A 23,163-nucleotide genomic window follows, 5' to 3' on the forward strand; every position below is an offset into this window, starting at 1 on the left:
AGGGCAAGAAAGAGGCGGGTTTCAGGCAGTTGGTAAACTGAAAGCAAACTTCTTTATTGTACACAGTACAGAATATAACGCAGCTTGGCAGGATGCAAACGGCCCTGCGCAGGGGAAAGTATTTCAAATCAACTGGCAGGTTAAAGCCTTTCTGCACTGTAGACTGTCCACACTCTGGAAAAGAAGCAAAAACAAAACAAAAACAAACCAACGGAAAAACCAAAACCATTCGGGAGGTGCATGAGTCCAATGGGAATGCAACGGTGATGCCGCCATCCTATGCCCTGTGACAGCACAGGCCATGAAGTTACAGCAGGGGACCGGGAGCTCAGGCCACAGAGGATTATTTTCATACTTGCTAAGACAGCATAAATCCATCAGGAAAAAAAAAAAAAAAAAAAAAAACCAAAAAAACCCAAACCAGGATAAGTAAAGAAAGGAAAAACAAATCCTATACAGCATTTACAACAAATAAATCTCTAGCCAGCTGGGAGTAAAATATGCATCTATGTATAGACTATGTGTAGGTTAGAAAGCTATAAATACGGTTTGGAAAGAGTCCTTTGATTAGACTATAATGCTAATTAAGGCCCAAGCTATAGGTTCAATACCTTTGTGGGCTAATTAGCTCCAATAAAGGAAAACCTTATGTTCCCACAGCTATAAAATGCAGCCCTTATTCCTGTGAACCTCTTCACAAATGTGCTGCTGGTCATAAGGGGGACTGTTTGAGACTCGAGAGTCTCCATCAATAGAAACACAATTCTACCCTCCCCGAGTCACCACTGTCCTTTGCATATGAAGACCAGCACAGTCATTCTTAATATGCTAAGAGTCATGGGGAGCACAGAATTCCATCAACAGACCAGGCAGCAAAGTACTACCCCTTTCTAATAACTTTTCCTCTACTTTGAGCTCAACTTTCACATAGCTTTAGCTGGGCTGTTTAAAACTTTTCCAATATAATACAGCAATCAGAATAAACTTTCTTTTTAAAAGGTGGCAGGAAATTAAAATGCTAGCACTGTTTTACCTGTCAGTGTCACACGTAAGTCTCAAACCCTATTGAATCATATGCAGGGTTTCAAGTCCAAGAATTAAAGCAAAAGGAAAACAAAACAAACTGATGAAATGGAAATTGTCATTGGTCATGCCCAGGAAAGAAACCCTAGAGTTCCCACCAGGTGACCAGGTTTCGAATGGACGTGACATGTATTATGTACATATGCTTTCCAGAGAGGGCATGTTAGAGAACATGGGAACTATACACATAGAATCTAAGTGGTGTGTCCAGGCTGCCCTGCACACCTCAAAAATGTACAACTCAGGTGCAAATGTTCCATCAGGCTGTCTGGTGCAGAAAGCACAAAGCAGGCAGTAAAGTGGGCTTGTACACGGCCAAGGGAAGCCCCCAGCAAAGCCCCTTTCAAGCTGCAGCGTCTTCATAATTCGGCACCGCCCTGTCTGAAGGACGCAGTGCACAGTTACCAAAAGGTTTTGTTTTTTTTGCTTTAAATACCAAAACTACAAAAATCAGTTTATAAACTGTTTTTCCAAAACAACCACCAAAACAAAACAATCCCCCGAATCAAAGAAAAACAAAATACTGTCAAAAGTGTTAATCACCCTTCTCCTAAAATTAAAGCCATCCACACACAGCCATGTGACTGGGAAGAGAAAGGGGGCTTGTTCTACTTGGTGACCACATGGCCAGAAGGTTCCCAAGAGGAGCAATGGTTTATTATTCGAGAACCATGGAGAGGGTAACAGCTGTTCTGACTTTCCCCCGCTTCTTTCTAGACCAAGGGGAAACATTTCAGATTGAGCTGAAGAGCTCTCTGAATTTTAAGATATATTTTTAACTCTTCATGGTTTAAACCTCCCCAACTTAGCCTATCTACTGTTCTATGGGTTTGTGATTTCTTTGTCAATAAATTGTGCAAATCAGAGCCCTTCTATGTAAAGGCATTTAGTAGTCCATGATCGATGCAGATTGTCACATACTCCGTCCCAGTTTGTGGGTACTAACCTGAACAAGGTATTGCTTTGCATATATTGTCCGTGGGAAGGAGGCTCACATTTCAATCTCTTCCCAGAAACCTTGTCAGGATCACAGCTGAGACACCAGCCTTTTGGTGGTTTTCTGCCCCTCCCTGTTCCCACTCCCCAGCCAGGTATCTGTCTTTAAGGGTGCCAATCCAGAGACAGCTTGGGTTCTCCAGATAATACTCAAAGGGCAAGCTTTAGGAACAGCCAAAAACACAAACAAAACCACTGCCCTCATTTGCCTGAATGGGAACTGCTAGCTCTAGGGTTTGGCCGCTCAGCCATTCAGAAACCTAGTAAGCAAAGCCTTCAGCGTAGGGGAGGCTGCTGCAGCGATCCATGTCCAGGAGGTAAGCAGTGTTGTCTTCAAAGTGGGTCAGGGGCAGGGTATCCTCCTCGTTGAGGTGGCACTCGGACTCTGCTTTCAGGAACGGACGCTGGTTGTCAGGGAAGGCCATGGAGAAAAGGGCATCTGGGTCACAGACAAATTTGTAGACATATCGCTCCCCAGCCACCTGAGGGAGAAAACACATCTTAGAAGGCCCAGCTGGAACAGGGCATGGCGGGAACCGAGGGAAGTATAATGAGATATTGGTAAGTCACCAAGCTCTCAGGGAGCCAGGGATCAACGGAGGCTTGTTAGTGACTGGTTATCCACATCATTCAGATCTATTTTGATAAATCCTGGGGACCTGTTACCTGCCAAGCATTTTCTTGACACCATAGCTCAGCAGTTGAAAAAGAAGACATGTGAACTCGTATTAGATATGCTCTTTTAAAAGAAACCCTCACTGTCTTATCCTTACAGCTTAGAAAGAACAAGCTATGCTGAGGCTGGTGTTTGGCGTTACAAGAGGATATAAGGATTGAAAGGTACACTGCAGAAGTCAGACCATGATTTCAGTTACCTCCAACGTTTACAGTCTTCACAGCATGGCTTTGTTATTTTGAAGGGCTAAGAATTTGATCACAGAGCCTATGTGGAAATTTTAAGTTTGTTTCAAAGCCAGATAGAATGGAGTTTTGGCTTATCTGCAGTTTTAAATTACTCATTCTATGGTTTGGCTACACTGAAGGAACTGAGCGCTACCTTCATATGGATTATATGCATTATTATAATTAGAACCAAAAGGTCTTGATTATTCAAAGGCCTCAGGATGTAGTTGATGAGAAGTCTAGGTCAGTGGGAACCCATTCTCCGCTGTTTAGCATCAGTAGAAGAGGACACACACTGAAAATTAAACCTGATAATCAGCTTCACTCAGGTAACGTACAGGGGTAAGGGAAAGCGGCTAAAATTACCGATAAAATAAAGATTTTACACTCAAAAGTTCAAAATGTTGAGCTCAATCTTGCCCTTCATTCTGTTGCGATTCTAAAATCTGTTTTTAATTGCAGAAATATGGCTTTGCTTCCAAATCTTGGGTTTAAGAACTCTGTTGCTACAGCGGTAGGTTATAGAGGTAACAGTACAATTATCTCAAAAGGTCTTAAAGCTTATTTTATGGTGATGCCTTCTATGCCCAGTCACCAGAAGACGGGTGTCTGCACCAACGTTCTTGGAACTCACACACTAGGAATCAGGAGCTGTGTGTATGAAACTGGATGATTAGCATCATCACCAAACAAGTCTTATGGGTGGGAGACACATGCAATCAACCACTGCTATTTAATTTTTTCAAGCCACAGTTTTACATTAAACCTCTGGTTCCCCATCTCAAAAGTCAGTTCATGTATGTGTAGACGTATTCATGTATGTGTAGACACATCGCTCTATATGGTCTATACAGGGTATTGTGGAAAGGATACTAGACCAGAAGCCAGGAGTAGATGGTTTCCAGTCCTCGTTCAGTCACTAACAAGTCTTAACCTCTAGGAACCTCAATTTTCCCTTTCAAAAATTGAGGGGACAGGACAACAGCTTTTCTAAGTCCCTCCTCACACTGGCATGCCATCATTCACCTTTTATTTAGTTCTCATTGACTCATGGGTCATATAATAACTATAACAATAATCTCTTACATTGGATAGCACATTTTTCTCTGGAACATTTTCACACATATTACCCTGTGAGATTAGAGCACAGATTATTATCTACATTTTTATGTAGAGGCTTTGGGAGGTTAAGCGACTTTTCTCAAAGCAGATAGCTAATAAATGGGAGTGTTAGGATCTGAGCCCCCCAAGCCTCATTCCTGTGCCTTCCTGTACTCTTTGCCTGTTTTATTCTCAGAAATAAAGTTCTCTTCTACCTCCTTAGAAAACCTAGGACCTAGTCATAGGGACAACTTGTTGCTATTCAAGCTACCTTCCCTCAGATTGGATCTGGAGATGGAAACAGAAAAGGAATAACAGCTGTCCTTCCTGAATTTAGGATTCCATCTGATAATATTCACATTAAAAGGGGGGAGAGAGAGAGAGAGATAGAGTGAGTGCCTGTGTGTGTGTGTGTGTGTGTGTATGAAGTCTGGGGGAAAATGGGAAGTGACTGCTAATGGATTCAGAATTTCTTTTTGGGGTGATAAAATGTTCTAAAATTGATTGTGGCAATGGTTGCACAACTCTCTGAATATATTAAAAGCCACTGAATTGTACCTTTTTAAAAAAGAGGAGGTAGGCAGACTGACCACCCATCCTAGAGTATCTATTAACTCTGTGCCAAGCACTGAAGTCAAACCCTCAGTTCTCCCCCAAAGGAGCTTCCACTCCCGTGGTGGATACAGACAAGTAACGGAGCAACCTAACAACACAGAAGGGCCGGGATAGAGATAAGCGCAGGTGCTGTTAGAAGAAGAAAAGGGACTCTGTAACTCAGCCTGAGGACTTCAGATTCTTGGAGTGAAAAGGTGATTACTGAGACAGAAAACAAGCAGGGGCTGGTCAGGTAATGCAGGCATTAGGAATGTTCTAGTTCCTAAGTAGGATAGTAGTCTAAGTGTTTTTTCATTCTATAGTATGCTTGATAACTTATACGAATGTGATACATAGTCTTAGGTAAACAAATACTATATTAATTAAGAGAAAGATGCTATGCTAGTGCAAGCAGTCAAGTACGAGTGAAGAAATGAGAGTCAGATGGTGCCCAGACGGGGAACAGCCTTAGAGCTTGTATGAAGCACTAAAAAGTCTGGATTTTATCCAGAAAACCATGAAAAACTGTTTAATGTTTTTTAAGGTGGTGAGAGGAATATGGGGTCACATTATCACCTGCCTATGAGAAAGATAAACTTGGCTTCAGTGTAGACAAATTCTCAGTAGCAATGACCCTATGGGTCTGCCAAGTGCATCTTGTCAGCTACCACCATGTAGACTGCCTAAATGTGTAAATGCTAGAATCTGGGTAACAGTACAGCATAAAATCTGGTGGCTAGGAAAGACCAGCCAAAGATTTGCCATTCCCATCTTCTGCCTATCCACAGGATTTTAAGGTTGTGGCCCTTTCACCACCTATCCACTAGGATTTTGTACTGGCTTCCTCAAAGAACGCTACATCCTTTATTCCGCAACCTGCTGCCAGGTGATTCTGCTGCCATCTTACAAACCTTGGGTTTTTAACCCGAGTTCCAGTTTCTATAGGTTCTGAAAGAGAAATAAGATTTTCTCACTCCTCTAACACTTTTGAGAGGATTAAACCAACAGATTTGGAAGTCTAGGTGTCTTAACAACTAAAGACTTCAATTAAACTCTAGTGGGAGCACAGACCTTCAAGTTGATTCCCTCACGTGTTCCTTTATGGACACAATAGTCAGCCTAAGTTTCTGAACATTTTTGTAATTAGAGGCAGTTTAAGTAAAGCAGGGGAGCCTAATCTTCCTATTGTGCGTTCCGCACGCAACCTCTGGTTTTCGTGTACCCAAGAGCATTAAAAGTGCTTTTTATATCTCACTTGACTCTTGTCTTAAGATTGTTTTTCCAAGACTTTTTTCCTACCACACAATCACTTACGAGGCTAATGTTTTCTCCCAGCCATTATAAACAGTCTCATTACAGAAGCCCTTGACATTTTCTTTGAAAGTGCTCAGAACGGTCTAGTGTCTCTTGTCATTGCTCACCTTCTGCATGATGCCCTTCTCATAGTAATAGCGTAGAGAGCGGCTGAGCTTATCATAGTTCATGGCTGGGCGGTTCTTCTGGATGCCCCAACGCCGAGCAACCTAAAGAGACAGGAAAGCAGAGAGCAATGGAAACTCACTCTCTGGGCCCAGTGGTTTTCTCCCAATCCCAGGAGAGCCAGTTCTGAGACCTCACTGCTTTGGTCAATGATTCGTTTCCCTGACCTGGAAGCAAAAGCATTTAATTCCCTCAAGACCAAACATTCAACAAAGGTGATGATTCAGTCACAATCGCTAAAAGGTGAGACCTAGAGGTGGAAGAATCCTAGCACTTTAAGATTGCAGAGGGCTTGGCTAATGTCCCAGAGGAAGCAGGCTCTCTACTGTTTCTCCACATATGAATTATTGACCAATACCCATAGACCATTAACATGTTGCCATTAAGTGCTATGGTTTCTGTAGCAGTCAATAAGGAATAATTAGAATGGTCATTCCTGAAACATTAGAAACACACCAGTGAGTTGCTAATGGGCCAGCAGAGCAAAAGTTCAATTCTAATAAGATTGGAGAGGGGCTGGGAGATGTTTACTGATTGCAGCGCACGGAGTAAGGGGGAATCAGACCATCTCAGCCCGCTGCCATCCAATCCCTTGCTCCCAGAAGACTTGCAGAATGGACATTAAAACATGTAGCACCATTATCCACTTAATGAAAAATTAACAGGGCTTCCCAAACACTTCTGAAGTGCACTATATCTAACCCGGTCCACCTGAGGTGCAGGGATGAGGAAGTGTAACTGGAGCTTGGGGCAGAGAAGACTCACAGCAGGAAAACCTCCTGGTGGAGTTCACCCAGTTACCAGAACAGCCAAGCATTTCCTGTTCTCCAGTATCACATCCAAAACCCTACTTAGAAGGATGACTGTCAAGGTAGGAAGAAGCAGCCTGGAAATGTGAGTCTTCTCAGAGGTCTTCAAATGTATGTAACCCAGAGATCAGGTTTTGAACATTTTCAGTTTTGGAAGCTCTTTTAAAAAACAAAATAACTACATTCCTTTGATCTTTAAAAAACCAAATGTTAAACGTGGAATGGGAAGGAGAGAGACTGCAAGTGGAAAAGTGGATCATAAAACAGTATTTCACTTAAAGTATTTCCTTAAAGTATTTGGGCAGAATGAAAGCAACATCTCCTGACTTCAGGATTCTAAAATGCCCTTTAATAAATACCAGAAATGATCTGATAAGTAAGGAAGAATGCATCTGTCCTAATTACATTAGAATAATTCAATAGCCACGATTCCACTCTGCCTTGCAAGAAACCGTGTGAAAGTTAAATTTCCCCTCGTTTGCTTCCTGCCCCTATGGCACACAGGCCATCTCTGGCTCTCGTCCTTTCTCCATACGGCACCCATTCAATGCTATTTTTTAAAACAGCCAAAAAGGCAAAATAAACCAAAAACACATCTCCTGGTTAGAGAAGATAAACATTTTAAACCAACAGAAATAGTGGTAAGAAGGGAAACCTGCTAAAACCAATACATGTCCTTTGTCCTGCTCATAAGAAATGACGCTCTGAAACTATCCTTGAAGTGCTGTCAGCCACAAGTGAGGCAGAGAACATTAAAGGAAGCCCAGCCTCATCATTTTACTATATTCCAGAGGTGGGAAACAATTCTTGAATATTTTTAAACTTCAGCCGCGACCTCTCTTTGCTGTCACTTGCATATGCAATAGCTTACTGGAGAGAGAGGTTCTGTATATGCAGACTTCAAAGCAGCTCTGGGAGCCATAGTTACTGACTCATCCTCTTGGGCCAGGGCCCTGTGATTCAGTAGCCCTCATGAGGGCTGCTCCCTCCACAGCAATGCGTGCTGCAGCACAACTGCAGAGTAGCTGGAAATTAGGGCTGCCCCATTTCTAGGGTGAGGGGAGCAGGCAACGGCTTGTTACCAGCTCTTTCTTTCATCTTCCCCACTCGTTACTTTGATAGCACGCATCTTGAGGGTGGAGGCCGATGGAGTTAAAAAAATTCACATGTCTCTTCCTCCCTTTTCAAGAAGGAGCAGCCACAGCACCGGGAGTGGCTCTTCCTCGCAGCCCATCCTTTTAAACCTCCCCATGGCATCAGTTATCTGCCACATGTTCAACAAACAACCCTACCCCCCAAAATATTCATTAATGCAGATTCACAGTTAAAATGGCTCCAGATTAAAGCCGAGTCAGTCATAATTGAGAGGGTGCTAAGCTGGATGACTATCAAAAGACATTTGATTAGGGGCCTGCCAAAACGCAGTTCTAAAACCACAATTTCCATGCACAGTGTAATGGATATTATGGATAATTACCCAGAGTGCACTACTCAGCCACACAGCTGCCTACAATTACGTCCCAAACAGCTTCCTCCTCCGCTTCACCCTTCAAGCTCCCCCCTGACAACTTCTTACAGCTTTCTCGAGGAGTTGGTATCTTCCTGACATTAACCAGAGTAGAGCCGGCAAAGTTATACAAGGCGGAGAGTGGGAAAAAACCACCACAAATGCTGTGTGTCCTGAGGCCAAAGTGTACACATGGAACAGCATCAGTCCTGGGTTAAGAGAATGGAACATTCGGAGTTCATGGAATGCTTGGGGGTTTCAAGGTGGGGTGGAAAGAAGTACTTCCAGAAGAAACAAAGCTGTCCAATCGGCCAAGGGAAGCTCAAGGCCACCACAGGCCTCTCACATGACTTGGCTGCTTGGCATTTATGAGCATTCTGGATTAATATTAGTTTCTTTATTAAGTCAGAGAGCAGGGGCCCTCTGCCATCTGTTCATCATTTTCTTTACCACTGGTAGGAGAGCAGAAGATTCAATAACAGCTTTACAAAGGGTCATAACCAGGTTTACCTGCAGCTGTGCGGCCTGTGCTTAGGCCCGAGGCAGTGGCAATCAAGTCATAAAAGCTCCTGTTTGTGAAATGAGATAAATCAATAAGGGCTGCCCACATGACAGATTTACTTTCAAAAAGCCTCAGTGAGTCTAGGTGACACGGCTTCCTCAAGCCTCACATAAACCAGGCCACGATATGAGGAAAAGAATGTGGGGTGAATGGCTCTCCAGTATGGCTGGAAGCCTAAAATATGGCTCCATTTCTATATGACTTAGCTAAAAAGAAACCCTTAGAAAAACACAGCAGTCCCAAACGCTGGCTTGGAAGGTAGACCAAGTCTTAACAGAAACGGTTTACAATATGAGATGTCGACACATTTCCATTTTCGTGAATGATACAAGATAGAGAACACCATATGTCTATCTTCTTTTATAACTGCCTTTAATGAAGTCTTCGTTATTCTCCTACCAGTAGGAGTCTTCAGAAGTTTCCAATCCACATATTCTCCTTTTCTCATCTCAACTTTTAGACCATTTTCTTCTTCTAAACCAAGTGCCAGGTTGTTACTTCCTGCTGTTACCCTCCACACCAACTTAGCCCCTTGGTGCGCTAAGGTGAGCCCTGGAGTTAATCGGCCAACATCTAAAACTGCAGTTCTTGCTCAAATGCCTTCCAAGGATATTGTTCCCATTTCAATTACACCCATCCCAAAGATACCTTTTGCTCTGCTGGCTTAGTATACAATGCCTAAGTACATGTAACCAAAAGAAGCACTTGTCAGATTTTAAGGGCAGTTATTTCTTTTCCATTTATAATCTCTCTAGATTCTAAATAAAATAGAAATTAAAAATCAAGCCCTTTGGAATATGCCAAACTGAGAGTCTGATTTAATTTACTTTGTTATGTGATATTCAGGCAAGCGGTTCTAAGGCGTGTCTTTTCCATGGAAGAAATGTACTGGGTCTGTCTGTAGGTCTTTCTGTCAACAGTTCTGGGCAAACAGACAGTAACAATGTTTCTTTTTTCTATTAACAAAACAATGCAAATTTGTTTCATCTTTCAATTATTGTGATGCCACACAACACAATTTAAGAAAATCTAAGCTCAGAAGATTCACCCATCTCTGATCATTTTATTTCTCTAGGTTGGAGCCATTTGAAATATGCAGCGAGGTACTTGCATCCTGTACTATATTACGAAGATGTCACACAATATGTTCATGTAGCCATAGATGACTCACATAGATATGACACAGATATGTCGTAAACGTAGGCATTGATGTAGATGTAGAGATAGGCTATGATGTACGAGGGCCAACACCAAAACAAGTCGGTACCCCTGAAACAACACTTGAAAAAGACTTTCTAAGAGGGAAAACAGTCCCTATTTGGACATACGTCTTCATGGTCTCACTCCCCAGATTTTGCAGAAGTGTTACTAATACTTTTTAGGTATTCTCCAGTGGAGAACTCTGCCTGTCAAATTGTCTTCTTAAGAGGAAGGGCACTACCATGCCCAGTGCCCAGGCCAGAATCTGAATGAGAAGGAAGAGCATGTTTAACACGGTAAAAAGCCTCAGTGGAGAACTGACCAAGAACAAACATCATCACTATCATCATCAACAAATCAAAAATCACCGGAGTCCAGCATCCAGTGCTTACCTCCTCGGGTTCTATCAGCTTGAACTCCATGCCTCGGCCTGTCCAGGCAATGAAGTGGGCATTGGCCGGGTCATCAAGAAGGGTGACCAGGAACTGCCATAGCTGAAGGGAACCTCGCCTCTGGTAAGGAGGCCCCTCCCGATACATGGTGGGCTCTTGTTTGACTTTGCCTGTTTGGGACAAAGAAGCACATGCAATACTTTAGTCAAGTTTCTCAGGTGATTTGGGCAAAAAGGAGTCGTTAATGCCAATTTGGTGTTAATAAGACTGGCTGAGGTGCTCTGACATCTCCAACCCTCCAGCTTAGCAACAAATGAATAAAGCTACTTACCTTCCAGTCTCTCAGGAACAACACAAGTGTCGTCAAAGTACAACCGGGGATCTTTCTCATATGAAAAACCTGAAGGAGAATTGAAAAACAAAGACCATGTTGCTTAATAAATTCTATCTGTGTTCTACCGAAACTCTGGATTTAAGGACTAAAATAGGATTCTACCATTTCAAGTCCTAAGCCCCATTAATTGCTGTATCTATGCCAGAGTGAATTTTGGGGGACTTTAAAAGGACTTAGGCATTCGTGTTGTGCTGTAATCACCCAAGCCTCAGTCAGCACGGCATCAATTCCTGCCATTAGAATCAAGACTGCAGGGAAGCACCGAGTGAGTCACCAGCAAGTTCCTTCACATCTTGCTTATGAGGTCTGCCTGGATCAGTGTGGCTGTGACTAAGCCTTTATATCTGAAAAGAAGTCTCATCTATTTCAGTTGGCCTAGCTGGGTGGATTGGGTTGATCTGTACCGTCTCGCCATTTTCCTTTTAGCGAATATTAATTTTAACCTCTCCTGTAACTTGTCCAGGCTGCCCACATACCCGCTTCAATTATGACAGAGCCTGGAGGACAGAGAATGTTGTCAAAATGAGTAAAGACTTGGGCCTGTGGAGGATTGCAACGAACAGCAAGTTTAAAAGCAATCCGGAGGTATTACCATCACACACAGAGGAAGGAACCTGAAGAGACTTTTTAGCAATAAAAAAAACTTATGCATTGCATAGATAACAAAACAGAGCTCAAGAAACAGAAACTGACTGGTCCAACAATAGACCTAAGTGGAAATGAAAAGAAGGTAGGGGAAAAAGTGAAAGAGGTCAAGAAGAAGGAAGGATGGCCTGGCACTCTCAATCCATAAACCCTTGATATGCATTCAGTGCTGACCACCAGGTCACCAGGCACCCTGACCAGATCAGTGGTTCCAATCAAAGCCAGTTAATACACAGGCTTGTGGGGGCCACATCCTTCCCTGTGGTCTAGCCTGTTTCAGGGGTATGTGTATGTGCATTCCAGGGTGCTCTCTTCTACCAGCCCATCTGGTAAACGATGCTCCCTGGGCTCGGTTCTCTGTCCATTCATCTGGCTGTGTAGTACAGGTGTATGTGTGCTGGGGATTCAGTGGGGACTGGCAGGGGGAGCTGCTCTGCAGAGAAGGGCGATCATTAGATTTTGAGAGGGATTTGCTATGACTTGAAAAATCCATGGGTAAAGCCGCCAAGAAATAATCTGTTCTTTCTTTCTTCACAATCAGCCCAGAGGAAGTTCTTCTTGGCAGGACCAGCACCATGTTTAAAAGGCCTGAGACTGGGGAAAACACACTGCCCAAGTTGAAGGAAACTACGATTATTTTATTTTTATTTTTTTTAAAGATTTTTTATTTTTTCCTTTTTCTCCCCAAAGCCTCCCGGTACATAGTTGTATCTTCTTCGTTGTGGGTCCTTCTAGTTGTGGCATGTGGGACGCTGCCTCAGCGTGGTCTGATGAGCAGTGCCATGTCCGCGCCCAGGATTCGAACCAACGAAACACTGGGCCGCCTGCAGCGGAGCGCGTGAACTTAACCACTCCGCCACGGGGCCAGCCCCGAAACTATGATTATTTTGAGGTTTGCATTATTCATTTTTGTTTCCTCAGCCCCAAGCACTATTTCTCTGTTTGCTTAACTACATCAAAGGAAGCATATTTTATTGGCATTTATTTATTATTTAATCTAATAAATATTTATGCCAAGCACCTAAGTGCTACAAGGGGGTAGGTAACGAGAAGATACAGACTTGATGCTTGCTTTCATGGAGCTTGCATCCCAACTGGTGGAGACAGACAAAAAAGTAGGAAAAAAAATAAATTAGACCTGGTATAGTGTGGAACATTAAACAGTGTGGGCCCCAGAGCCAGACTGATGGACCTGGATTAGCTGTGTTACCTTGAATGAGTTAATTAATCTCTCTGTGCTCCAGTTTCCTCATCTGAAGACTGGGGAAGAAAATAATTCCTACCTTATAAGGTGGTTGTGAGAATTTAATGACTTAATATATATTCTGTTCCATTGATCTATTTATCTTTACACCAGAGTGCCAAGAACAGTTCCTAGTATGTAAGTGTGCAATAAACGATAAACAAAAAAGATAGTAATTGCACATTGTGCTAAGTACTACTAAGAAATTAATTGGATAATGCGAGAGCTTTATGTTATATACTCTCTGTCATGGATTCTAAATTGCTTGAGTATAAGGACCATGTCCTGAATATGAATATTTTAGCACCCGGTACATTATAAGTGGCCAAGCAATATTTGAATAAATATGAGAGAGTCCACAGTCTCCACTAAAAAAAGATTTAAGAATACATTGCTAACTTTTAAGTCAGGATTCAGTGAATCCTGTGATAAATTTATTTTCCAATTTTCTACTGGGAAACTGTTTGACTTTTGTGACAAATTGTTATACTTTATATTATCAACAAGAGTTACATAATCCATCCATGCTTCATGCTTTTTGCCTTGGCTGTGAGGAAGCTATATATAGCCTGACTTTCCATATGGATTTTGACACTCTAGGGGTGTCTTAACAGCCTTATTATAAAGTCATAAGTGAGCTGCCTCAAAGTGTACACACCTGTCCAACTTGCCATGTTATCTTTAGAGCTTTTCTTCCTCTAAGGTAAGGATAATACATTCACAGTACTTAGGAGAAAAAAAAATGTAAATCTAGATTAAATTCTAGGTTTGGTTTTCAAAACTAATCGGATGAAGGCCTGCCCGTGAGTATCGTTTTGGTGTATCTTGTGGTTTCTAGTCATCACCTCGTGTGGTTCTCTAAAACATCTGGAAGATGCTGTTGGTTTAAGTGAAATTTAAGTCAGTTGAATTTGCACCAGCAGTTACATCAGTTGTGGCCACAACTATCTAATCACTCAAATAAAGGCGGCAGGAAGGAAGAACCTGTTTGAGGAGCAAAGTGGAAATGAAAGATTGACAAGAGTAGGCAAAGACTCCAGGTGATGGCTATCTTAATAATCACAGATGCCAATCAGAAACACTTGTTTCACTAACTGTTTCAGGGGCATCTGTGGTCAAGCCTGTACGAGAAGGAGAGAAAAACCATGTCAGGCTAATTTAGAGCAATTAAGAAGGCAGGTCTCTTTGAAACTACTCCGATGTGTGTGGGGTCAGGGAAAAGAACGGGAAAGAGTCGGGGGAGGAGGAACACACAAACTCACCAGATATTCTGTGTGTAGTAAGCAGCCCAATGCCTTACTAAAAATATTTCCTTTAAGAGCACGCTCCTTTCTAAATGTTGTAATTATGCAAAATGTTTTCCTCCCTCTCTTCCCCAAACCCCTCCTAGTTTGCCTGCTGCAGACAGTAACTGCTGCCGTAGGAACATTTGGGAACCTGGAAGAAAGCCCCACACAGCTGTGCCGGTCACAGTCAGAGGTCCGGGAGACAGCCCTGCCTTGCCAGGGCTGGACACTCACTCAGAATATCCCCGGGGGCCCTGGGCAACCACACGTGGTCTCCCCTCTAACCAAGTCAGTAGAAAGCAGCTACCCATAGAAACCACTCTTGTGAACCAAACACAAAAACCAGCCGATGCTTCACAGTACTGTTGTATCAGCTCTTTCAACCTTCCTCTAAAACTCTAGAGGACAGAGGTGGTCAACCTTGGATGCACATTGAAATTGCCCAGGGAGCTTTAAGAACTATTAATGCCTGGGTCCCACCCCAGCATTTCTGATTCAATTGCTCTGGGTGAAGCCTGAACACTCCAAGTTTTAAAAGCTCCCCAGGTGACTCTAATGTGAAGCCCAAGCTGAGCCTCACTACTCTATAGTAGTTATCAGACTTGAGTGTGCAGAGCATCACCTGGAGGGCTTGTTAAAGCACTGAGTGCTGGGCTCCACCCCTGCAATTTCTGATTCAGTAGGTCTGGGGTGGGTCCTGAGAATTTGCATTTCTTTTTATTTATTTATTTTTAAAGACTGGCACCTGAGCTAACATCTGTTGCCAATCTTTTTGTTGTTTCTTCTTCGTCTCCTCCCCAAAGCCTCCCAGTACACAGTTGTATATTCTAGTTGTAGGTCCTTCTGGCTCTATGTGGGATGCTGCCTCAGCATGCCTTGATGAGTGGCGCTAGGTCCACGCCCAGGATCTGAACCAGTGAAACTCTGGGCCACTGAAGTGGAGCGCATGAACTTAACCATTTGGGCACAGGGCTGGCCCCAGAATTTGCATTTCTAACAAGTCCCAGGTGAAGCTGATGCCATGGGTTTGGGGAATAATACTGCTCTAGATATTTACGGAGAGATGTATATGACAGACAACAAGACATACGTCTGGGATATCTTGTCTAAGAAATAAACCCTTCCCTGTTTTAATGTTCAGAAGAGAAGTCCTGAACCTACCATGTCAAGTCATGACATAGTTCCTGAGTTCCAGTTTAGGCCAATAGTGTTACATACAGATATATAACCTTCTTATATAGAAACCAGGTTGGTTCATTTTTTCCTCATATTATCCGGTGAACTCTTAAAAGTTCGAGTCATTACTATTGAAAGTGATGGCAGCCCTCCCAGTGCTCAGAAGCATGCCTCAAACTCTGTGCAAAATAATTGAAGATTAGGATTAATTAGCTCTCATGTTCATGAGCTAAGGAAGGTTTAATCTGCAATCTCAAATCTTAGCCTGGAAACTGAGCAATTTGAAGCTGCCTTGAATATTATTTCAAAAAAAAAAAAAGCTTCTTACCTTCATGGCTGCTGGAGAAATACCCCCCTCTCATGTAGGACGACTGGCAGTTAGGCACTTCTGAAAGAGAAACACAGACACACACACTCCTGTCAATCGTTTCTGCAGTTGAATCAGCAGGTCAGTTGAACTGCAGCTCTGCAGTCAAGCCCTAAATCTTCTCTTGCTCCGAGGTCATGTCTTTTTGGTCTTGTCCTGGGAAAGAGGTACCACCCAAATAAGCAACATAGGGAACACTGTAACCCACCATCTGAAGGTAGGGCTCTTGACTCCTAATCAAGAGAACTGGGAGGAAAAAATCATGCCTCCCTCTCGTAACTAGAGAAATTAGTTAACACCAAATCTGGGGAGAGAGTTAATAGTAGAAGTAGAAATTGGCTTTCAAAAAGCCAACCTTCTGCCTGTGCTGACTCAGGGACTTTGGAAGGAGAGGGGACTCACTTTAGATCTTTCCCAATTTGTTCTCCTTTCCTGCTGATGGTTACATCCAATTCTGCTCCAAGAGGTGAGGGTATTTTTAGGCTAAAGAGATTAGGGGATTTGAAGTTATGAAGCTAGGACAAGAGCTGGCAGGAGTGGAGGACTGCAGTCTGACAAGCACATTCTCACCATGTTGGCAACGTCAGACTGAAACCCATGCTCAAGTGATCTCTCCTTCAGGCAGCGTGTTATCAAGGTGTCCGTTGGGAGGATAGACAGTGAGGTGAGTTGTGTCTATGTGGGATGAGCCTTCCCTCCGGGAACACCACTCAGATCAAAGAATTACAGATATGGTAACACCAACTGAGTGTCTTGTTATAAGGGAGTAGGGTGGGGTGAAAAACTCATCAGGACAGATTACAATGTCAGTCCCAAAGGAAAAGGTCATGCCTGCTCCTGAGAAAAATACAACAGAGCCTTCAGGAGGAATGCCAGTGGAAATTGCATAAGCTCTCAATACCTGACACTTGCTGATTTTTCTATCATAAAGCAACAGATGTCTCCCTTCTGCCTACCTCCCCAGCGTTTTCCAGAACTCATTTCTGCCTGAATTGAGCAATCTATCTATTATCTCAGGGAAGGCCAAGAGCAAATTTTATATCCTATTTCATTTGCAAAAGCCATTCGAGTACATACTGCCCCCTCTCTCCCCAGGATCTTTAAGCAAAGCTCATGAGGGAAGAAAGGTTGAAACCCAACCCACCGCCCTCACATGCCTTTAGCACCAACTGCAAAAAGAGAGGGAAAAAGTTGAAGTCATTTCTGAAAGAAGGGGAAATGAAGACGAGGAAACAGTTTCCACATGCACAAGCTACACAATTCCAACTCTCCTTTCCCCTAATGGTCTTATTCAATATGCTGGCCCCTAAAATGTGTAGTCAGTGAATGAGTGTGCATGTGTGTGGCGGTAGGCACGAGGGCTCCCAAGTACAGCTTAAACTTGTTGATATGCTTAGGTTTTTAGACAAGAAGTAACCCAAACAATCAATAGGTGCCCTCACATGTTATACCTCTCCCTGTGTACACCAGCAGCTGCTGAAGGACACGGGAACCTTCCCAGATGAAAGCATTGCAATAGAGTAGCGAATCTCACAAAGCAACCAACAGGACAGCCTCTTCCATGGCGTACCTGGCACCCCATACAGCCATGATATACCAGATGCTTTCTCAGAACACCACTCATTTCAAGAACAGAATCCCATCCTGCATGTGGACTCTCTTCGTTATACTTATATTGGGACTTTATGAGTCTCTTATATTAAAAAAGAAAGCCGTAAAACTAGGGGCAGGACTAAAATGCAGAAATAATATCCCATGTCCAGTGACCCTAAGATAGCAGGTCTTAAAAAGGGCATCACCAGGATCGGACCCCAGCAGTCTTCAGGCTTGGACTCAGAGGTATCCTCTACATCACTTTTGAATGCCTGGTACACTTCCTAAAATGTGCACGGCTTTCTGCTTTGTTTTGTATTCAGTTATGCATAAACATGTCTGCATTCCTCGCTCATAAATTCTTAGAAGGCAATTTTATAAAACCATTTCCCAAAGCCCTGCATGGAGAAGACACTCAATAATGACCAGACAGATGAACAAGAGAACGAAGAAAGGAATGGCGCGATTTTATGCTAACCTGAATCAACGCAGTAATCCCGGGGCTCCTGCTTGATTCCCATTGGTGACTGGAACCCATGTGCTGGGGGGCCCGGCATGCCTGGGACCCCATGTTCATAGAGCGGGTCATGGTATTCTTGTTTGAATCCCTGAGGGGGTGGAGGAGCTGCAGGGACAATGGGTTCTGACATTTGCCGGTGGTAACCGGGGCGATTATCTCCAGGAACTCCTGACTGAGGAGGGAAGGGGTGGCAGGGTTCAGACAGTTGTCTCTGAAATCTGTAAGAAGAAAGGAGTTATATTGTTTAACTAAGAACATGATGCATACTTACTATGATTTAGCATTGAGGATTAGAGTTCAGAAGAATGGAATTATTTGCAAAGTACTTAATGCTTATTTCTGGACATTTTACCCATTTCTCAAAATTATATCACACATTTCAAACCTCTTGAGTGAGTCAGGGACTGGCAGAAAAACAATCAAAACAATGATGTGGTAGCCTCTTCCATGCATGCTTATTTCACCCACAGTCTATCTGCACAGTTGGGCCAGATTATGTATCTGACTATATAAAACCAATTGTTTGCAAACGGCACTAACATATACATATATGTTTTTTCACTAGTTCATTCATTCTCTCACTTGCAGATAGAATTAATTTTTTTAAGACCAAAGAGTACAAATTAACAAGTTAGAAAATGTAGTAAAAAAAAAAAATCCCATATATAATGGCAATCAAAAACATAAAGTCCCTAGGAATAATCAGGAAATGTGTAGGCCATATAAGAATAAAACCTTAAAACTGTTTTCTGAGGAAAAGAAAAAAGACCTAATTAAAGAGAAACTTAGGACTTTAAGGCTATTGATTCAATGAAAATTATTCTATAGTAGCAATGCCTTCCAATCAACTTGACAAATGATTCTAAACTTAAAAGATTAAGTAATTTTTGAAAAGAAATAATGATCAATTAGATACTGATATATATTATAAAACCACAATAATTAAAATAGTAATACAAAGAACGAAAGATGGGCATATCAAAGGAATTGAATGGGAAGTCAAAAACTGTAAAGTAGGGACCAGCCTGGTGGCACAGCAGTTAAGTTTGCACGTTCTGCCTCAGTGGCCTGGGGTTTGCCGTTTCGGATCCCGGGTGCGAACCTGGCACTGCTTGGCAAGCCATGATGTGGTAGGCATCCCACATATAAAGTACAGGAAGATGGGCACGGATGTTAGCTCAGGGCCAGTCTTCCTCAGCAAAAAGAGAAGGATTGGCAGCAGTTAGCTCAGGGCTAATCTTCCTCAAAAAAAAAAGAAAAAAAACCCAGAAAAAACTGTCAAGTATATTCCAAAATTTACTACCAGTTAAAGTCAGTATTTCAAATTGGTGGGGGAAAAAGTTAGACTCCTGTTTTATACCATATGCCAAAATAAATTTCATATGGATTAAAAATTTCAATGTGAAACCATAATAGTAAAGTAAATATATATGAAAAGTTACATAGTCTCGAGGGATAATCTTTCTATGCATCATACCAACAGAAGAAATCATCAAGATAAATATGGATATACCTTATTGCATAAATTTCTATAAGTCAAATAAACACCAGAAACAAAGGCAAAAGAAAAATAACAAACTGGGGGGAAAAAAATCTGTGACAGACCGAAAACACTAGAAATAAAATCAAAAACAAAACAAACTGGAGAAAAATCTCTAACAGACACAGCAGTGTTAATATTGTTGACATAAAGACTTTTTAAAAATCAATAAAAGATGAACATCCCAATAAAAAAAATGGGCAAAGGACATAAATAGGAAAATCACTAAAGAAGAAATTCTAATGGTCCTAAGCAAACAAAAAGTTCAACTTCATTAGTAATCAAAAAAGTACTAAGTAAAGAGAGAAACAATTTTTCCTGATTACTTGGAGGATGAGCAGGCAGCCAACAAATCTATGTCTGGCACACAGAGAGCATTGAAATCATAGATATGATTAGACACAGCTACAAAGACGGTCACCAACGCCAATGTCTAACAAGGGAACTGACTAAGTACATGGTGATATAGCCATTTAGCCGAAAGCATCCATTCAACTATGATATAACATACAATTATGTAAGGACCCGGAAAGGTATTTTTGACCTATTAAGGCAGGTTGTGAAACAGTACAAAGAGGATCAAATTTTTGCAAAAATAAAAAACATACTTATGGTGTGATATAAAATCCTTGAAAGATTTGCACATGTGTTAACGCTGCTTATCTTTGGGTGGTTTGGATTTTAGGTGATTTTCTTTTTTTGCTCGTCTACAGTTTAATAATAACCATGCATTATTTTATAATAAGACAGAACAATAAAAGCCTTTTGTTATTGTTATTAATCAACGAGGATCATTAACATCCTTTAGCTATCAGAGAAATCCAGATGTGCGTCAACCGCCCTTTCCCCATCGGGAAGGCAGTCCAGTAAAATGGGAAGCCTGCAGTCCAGCAGTGACGCTACTTCAGGGAAGTGATGGAGGGCAAATTTTCTTGGCTCAGTTTCCTCATCTGTAACATGGGGATGCATTATCCATCGTAATGCTACTGGAATGATGAAATAAAACTGTGTCTACAAAGCATGGTTTCTGCCACAGCTGTAATCACTGACGGACTGGGTGGACTTCAGGAGGGTGGGTGTAGAGGTTAGAGATGGTAACCCTCAATGTGAGGCTTCAACCCATGAAATATACATAAGGCACGGATCTCTGTCTATAAAGAAAAGCATCTGTGACTTCACTCTCTCAGGTAGAAAGTAGGAGCCAGGGTTCAGGGAATATAAAAGATTTAGAACAATTAATTTCAATGAGTTTTTTAAAATAAACAATATACTGTATTAGTAAGGTCTTACTCCTTACTTTTAGCTTGAATCCTATTAATAGTTTTAATCAAATAATTTGAATTTGATTTGAATCAATCTGTGGCAACAGGTGGCCAACAGACTTCTAGAACATCAAGATTGAGAATCTTAAACTGAAGAGATCTGGGTGCAGATAAAACAGTGTTTAGACTAGGGTACAGCATGGCGCTCGCTGTGTGAGTCTTTCCTACCCTACCAAAAGCAGCACCATGAGACTATTTCACAACATGAAGATCACTGAACAATTTTACATATACTTATCCTTTTATCCCAGACAGTAAAAGCATCAGAATCTGCCTGGCCAATGTATTAAATAAGTTGTATACACTATAAGCTTCGGTGGGTTGACAGCCTCTCTTTGGGGCGCTGAATGCATTACAGTGGAACTTCATCAGGAATGCGATTTTCTAGGTTGCTGTTATTTAAGGAAACCCTTCCATGGTCTTTGAAGAAGTGCAAATTTGAGACTCAGGTTTAGCCTTGACATTTAGAATACAGGTACCAGCAGCCTGCTGCAAACCTGAACTTTTAAAGAAAATTCTGAAGTGGGCAGAAAAGAAAGATGAAGATATTGTTAAGGCCTTATTTTTATAAAGTACCCAAATGTTATGCTAGCAGGAAGGAACAGTAACAAGGGCACCCATCTTCCACATTCTCTCTCTTCTCCCCTCCGTCACCTCTTAGTCCCTTCAAAAGTGACCTCCACAAATCCCTTCCTTTAACGGCTCTGAGATGGCACAGAGCCACTCAGTTCTGTAAGCAGAGCCTCTGCAGCTGACAGGCCCCATCACTCCACTTCCGCTTGGTGCTTATCCTCTCACCCTCCAGAATGAAACTCTAGAGTCGGCCTGGTACAGCCTCTTCAGCAAAAGGTACTTCCCTATGGGCACCAGCCAGCAGCCCCCATCCCCTCCCCCCAACAAAACTTTAAGGATGCATGAAGCTTAGCGGCCTGGGGTCTGCAGAACAGATTCTATAATTGGGATTCTTCAGTCTTGGTTTGTTTTGAGGGAGTGGGAGTGGCAAAAGGGATCTAAGAGTAGGTCACAAAACCAACATATTTGGAGGAAAGATTCTCTCAGAGCTTGCTGCCAATAATGGCTTTTATCTGCAGAGATTAGTAAAGTAATTCAGTTCTTGTCCTCAAAATACATTCTGTGAACTTTACTCACTGACCTGCATTTGAACTCGCTTCCCCTTTCCGCAATGCTTTTGAAGTATCTAAGAATGCACTGTATACATAACACAGCTATGACAAAGATGCCTCTTGTTTACTGAGGCGGGCAATCATTTCCAATGGAGGAGGTGCGTGGTCCCTAACAAACCTCTTCTCCAGCTAAGCCCTCTTCCACCCGTGTCCGTTATCCTGACAGAGCTCATGCAGTAGTGAGCTCACAGTCGGTGAGCAAAAGGCGGCTTCTGACTATCGAGTGAACCTAAATTCAATAGGTTACAGATTAAGGCTTTTTCAGTCCCAGTTTATTTAAAGAACTGGTTATTTATTTATTTGTCAGATTTATATAGCGCCTTTCCTCCCAAGAGCTCACCCACGCTACCAACATTTGGTTTACGTTATGAAAACCGTTAGATGCTTTTTCTGCATTTCCTTTTCGGTTTCTGCTGCCAACACACAGAGTAAACACAATGCTTAGAGGAAAAAGGAGAAAAGTGTGGATTCAACAAGGGTTACACAGTGGCTGTGGGTGCCAGGTGAAGCAGTGACGCCTCAGAGGCCAGCTGAGGGATGATATATAAAATCAGCCAAGAAACCAACGCCATCTATTTAATATTTCCGTTAAGGCTAAGAGAAGATAAAAAATAGAGAAGCATAGCTGGGTAAGAGGCTCTGGCTGTGAAGTCAGAACATCCTGGGCTGAATTCCAATCTTTACCACTTACTAGCTGTGTGACCTTGGGTGAGTTACGTAACTGCTCTGAGCCTGAGTTTCCTCATCAGTAAAATAAAGACAACCAGGATACCTGTCCCAAAGGTCTGGTGTAAAGATTACACGTGCTAATGCATGAAACAGGGCCCAGCACAGTGCTAGCTTCCTGATACACATTACTTTCAACACCACCGTCAACCACCCCACCTCCTCCTGACCCCACAATAAGCTGCATTCAGAAGCTATGCAAATATCTGGGAAGATCACAAGGAAATGGGAGAAAACTACCACACACAAAACACGAGAGTCCACTAGTTGCCTACCCAATATCCAGTCTCCTTTCTCAGCAAGAGAAGGCTGATTTTCACTCCGGTGGCACTGTGCCACCCAGCTTCACATCAAAGTTTGTTTTCCTGCTGTATACCAAGAGCCAGACACTGTGGCAAAACAAAACCCAAGCACTGTCCCTAACAGACACACCAGAGAACTCTGAAACAGCTCTCAGGGCTCTGCGAGGCCTGTCAGCGCTGCTTAGACTCAAACTGGCCCCAAACTGTGATAAAACATTGAGAGATGAGGAGCAAAATAT

At 42.4% G+C, this 23,163-nt stretch overlaps 1 protein-coding gene across 3 annotated transcripts in view; it reads right to left on the reverse strand.

Moving 5' to 3' along the window:
• Positions 1-33: 33 nt before the first annotated feature.
• Positions 34-23,163, reverse strand: part of ETV5 (ETS variant transcription factor 5) — a 56,290-nt gene continuing 33,160 nt past the window's right edge. For all 3 annotated transcript variants that reach the window (XM_014732795.3, XM_005601864.4, XM_014732794.3), the window contains 6 exons: positions 17,809-18,068; positions 15,699-15,758; positions 10,958-11,026; positions 10,627-10,796; positions 6,099-6,200; positions 34-2,561 (listed from right to left, as the gene is read on the reverse strand). In XM_014732795.3, the coding sequence (XP_014588281.2) occupies positions 2,340-2,561; positions 6,099-6,200; positions 10,627-10,796; positions 10,958-11,026; positions 15,699-15,758; positions 17,809-18,068 (883 nt within the window). In that variant the 3' untranslated portion in view covers positions 34-2,339. The remainder of the gene's footprint in view (positions 2,562-6,098; positions 6,201-10,626; positions 10,797-10,957; positions 11,027-15,698; positions 15,759-17,808; positions 18,069-23,163) is intronic.

Source organism: Equus caballus, chromosome 19 (assembly GCF_041296265.1).
Source record: "Equus caballus isolate H_3958 breed thoroughbred chromosome 19, TB-T2T, whole genome shotgun sequence".
Lineage (NCBI taxonomy): Eukaryota > Metazoa > Chordata > Mammalia > Perissodactyla > Equidae > Equus > Equus caballus.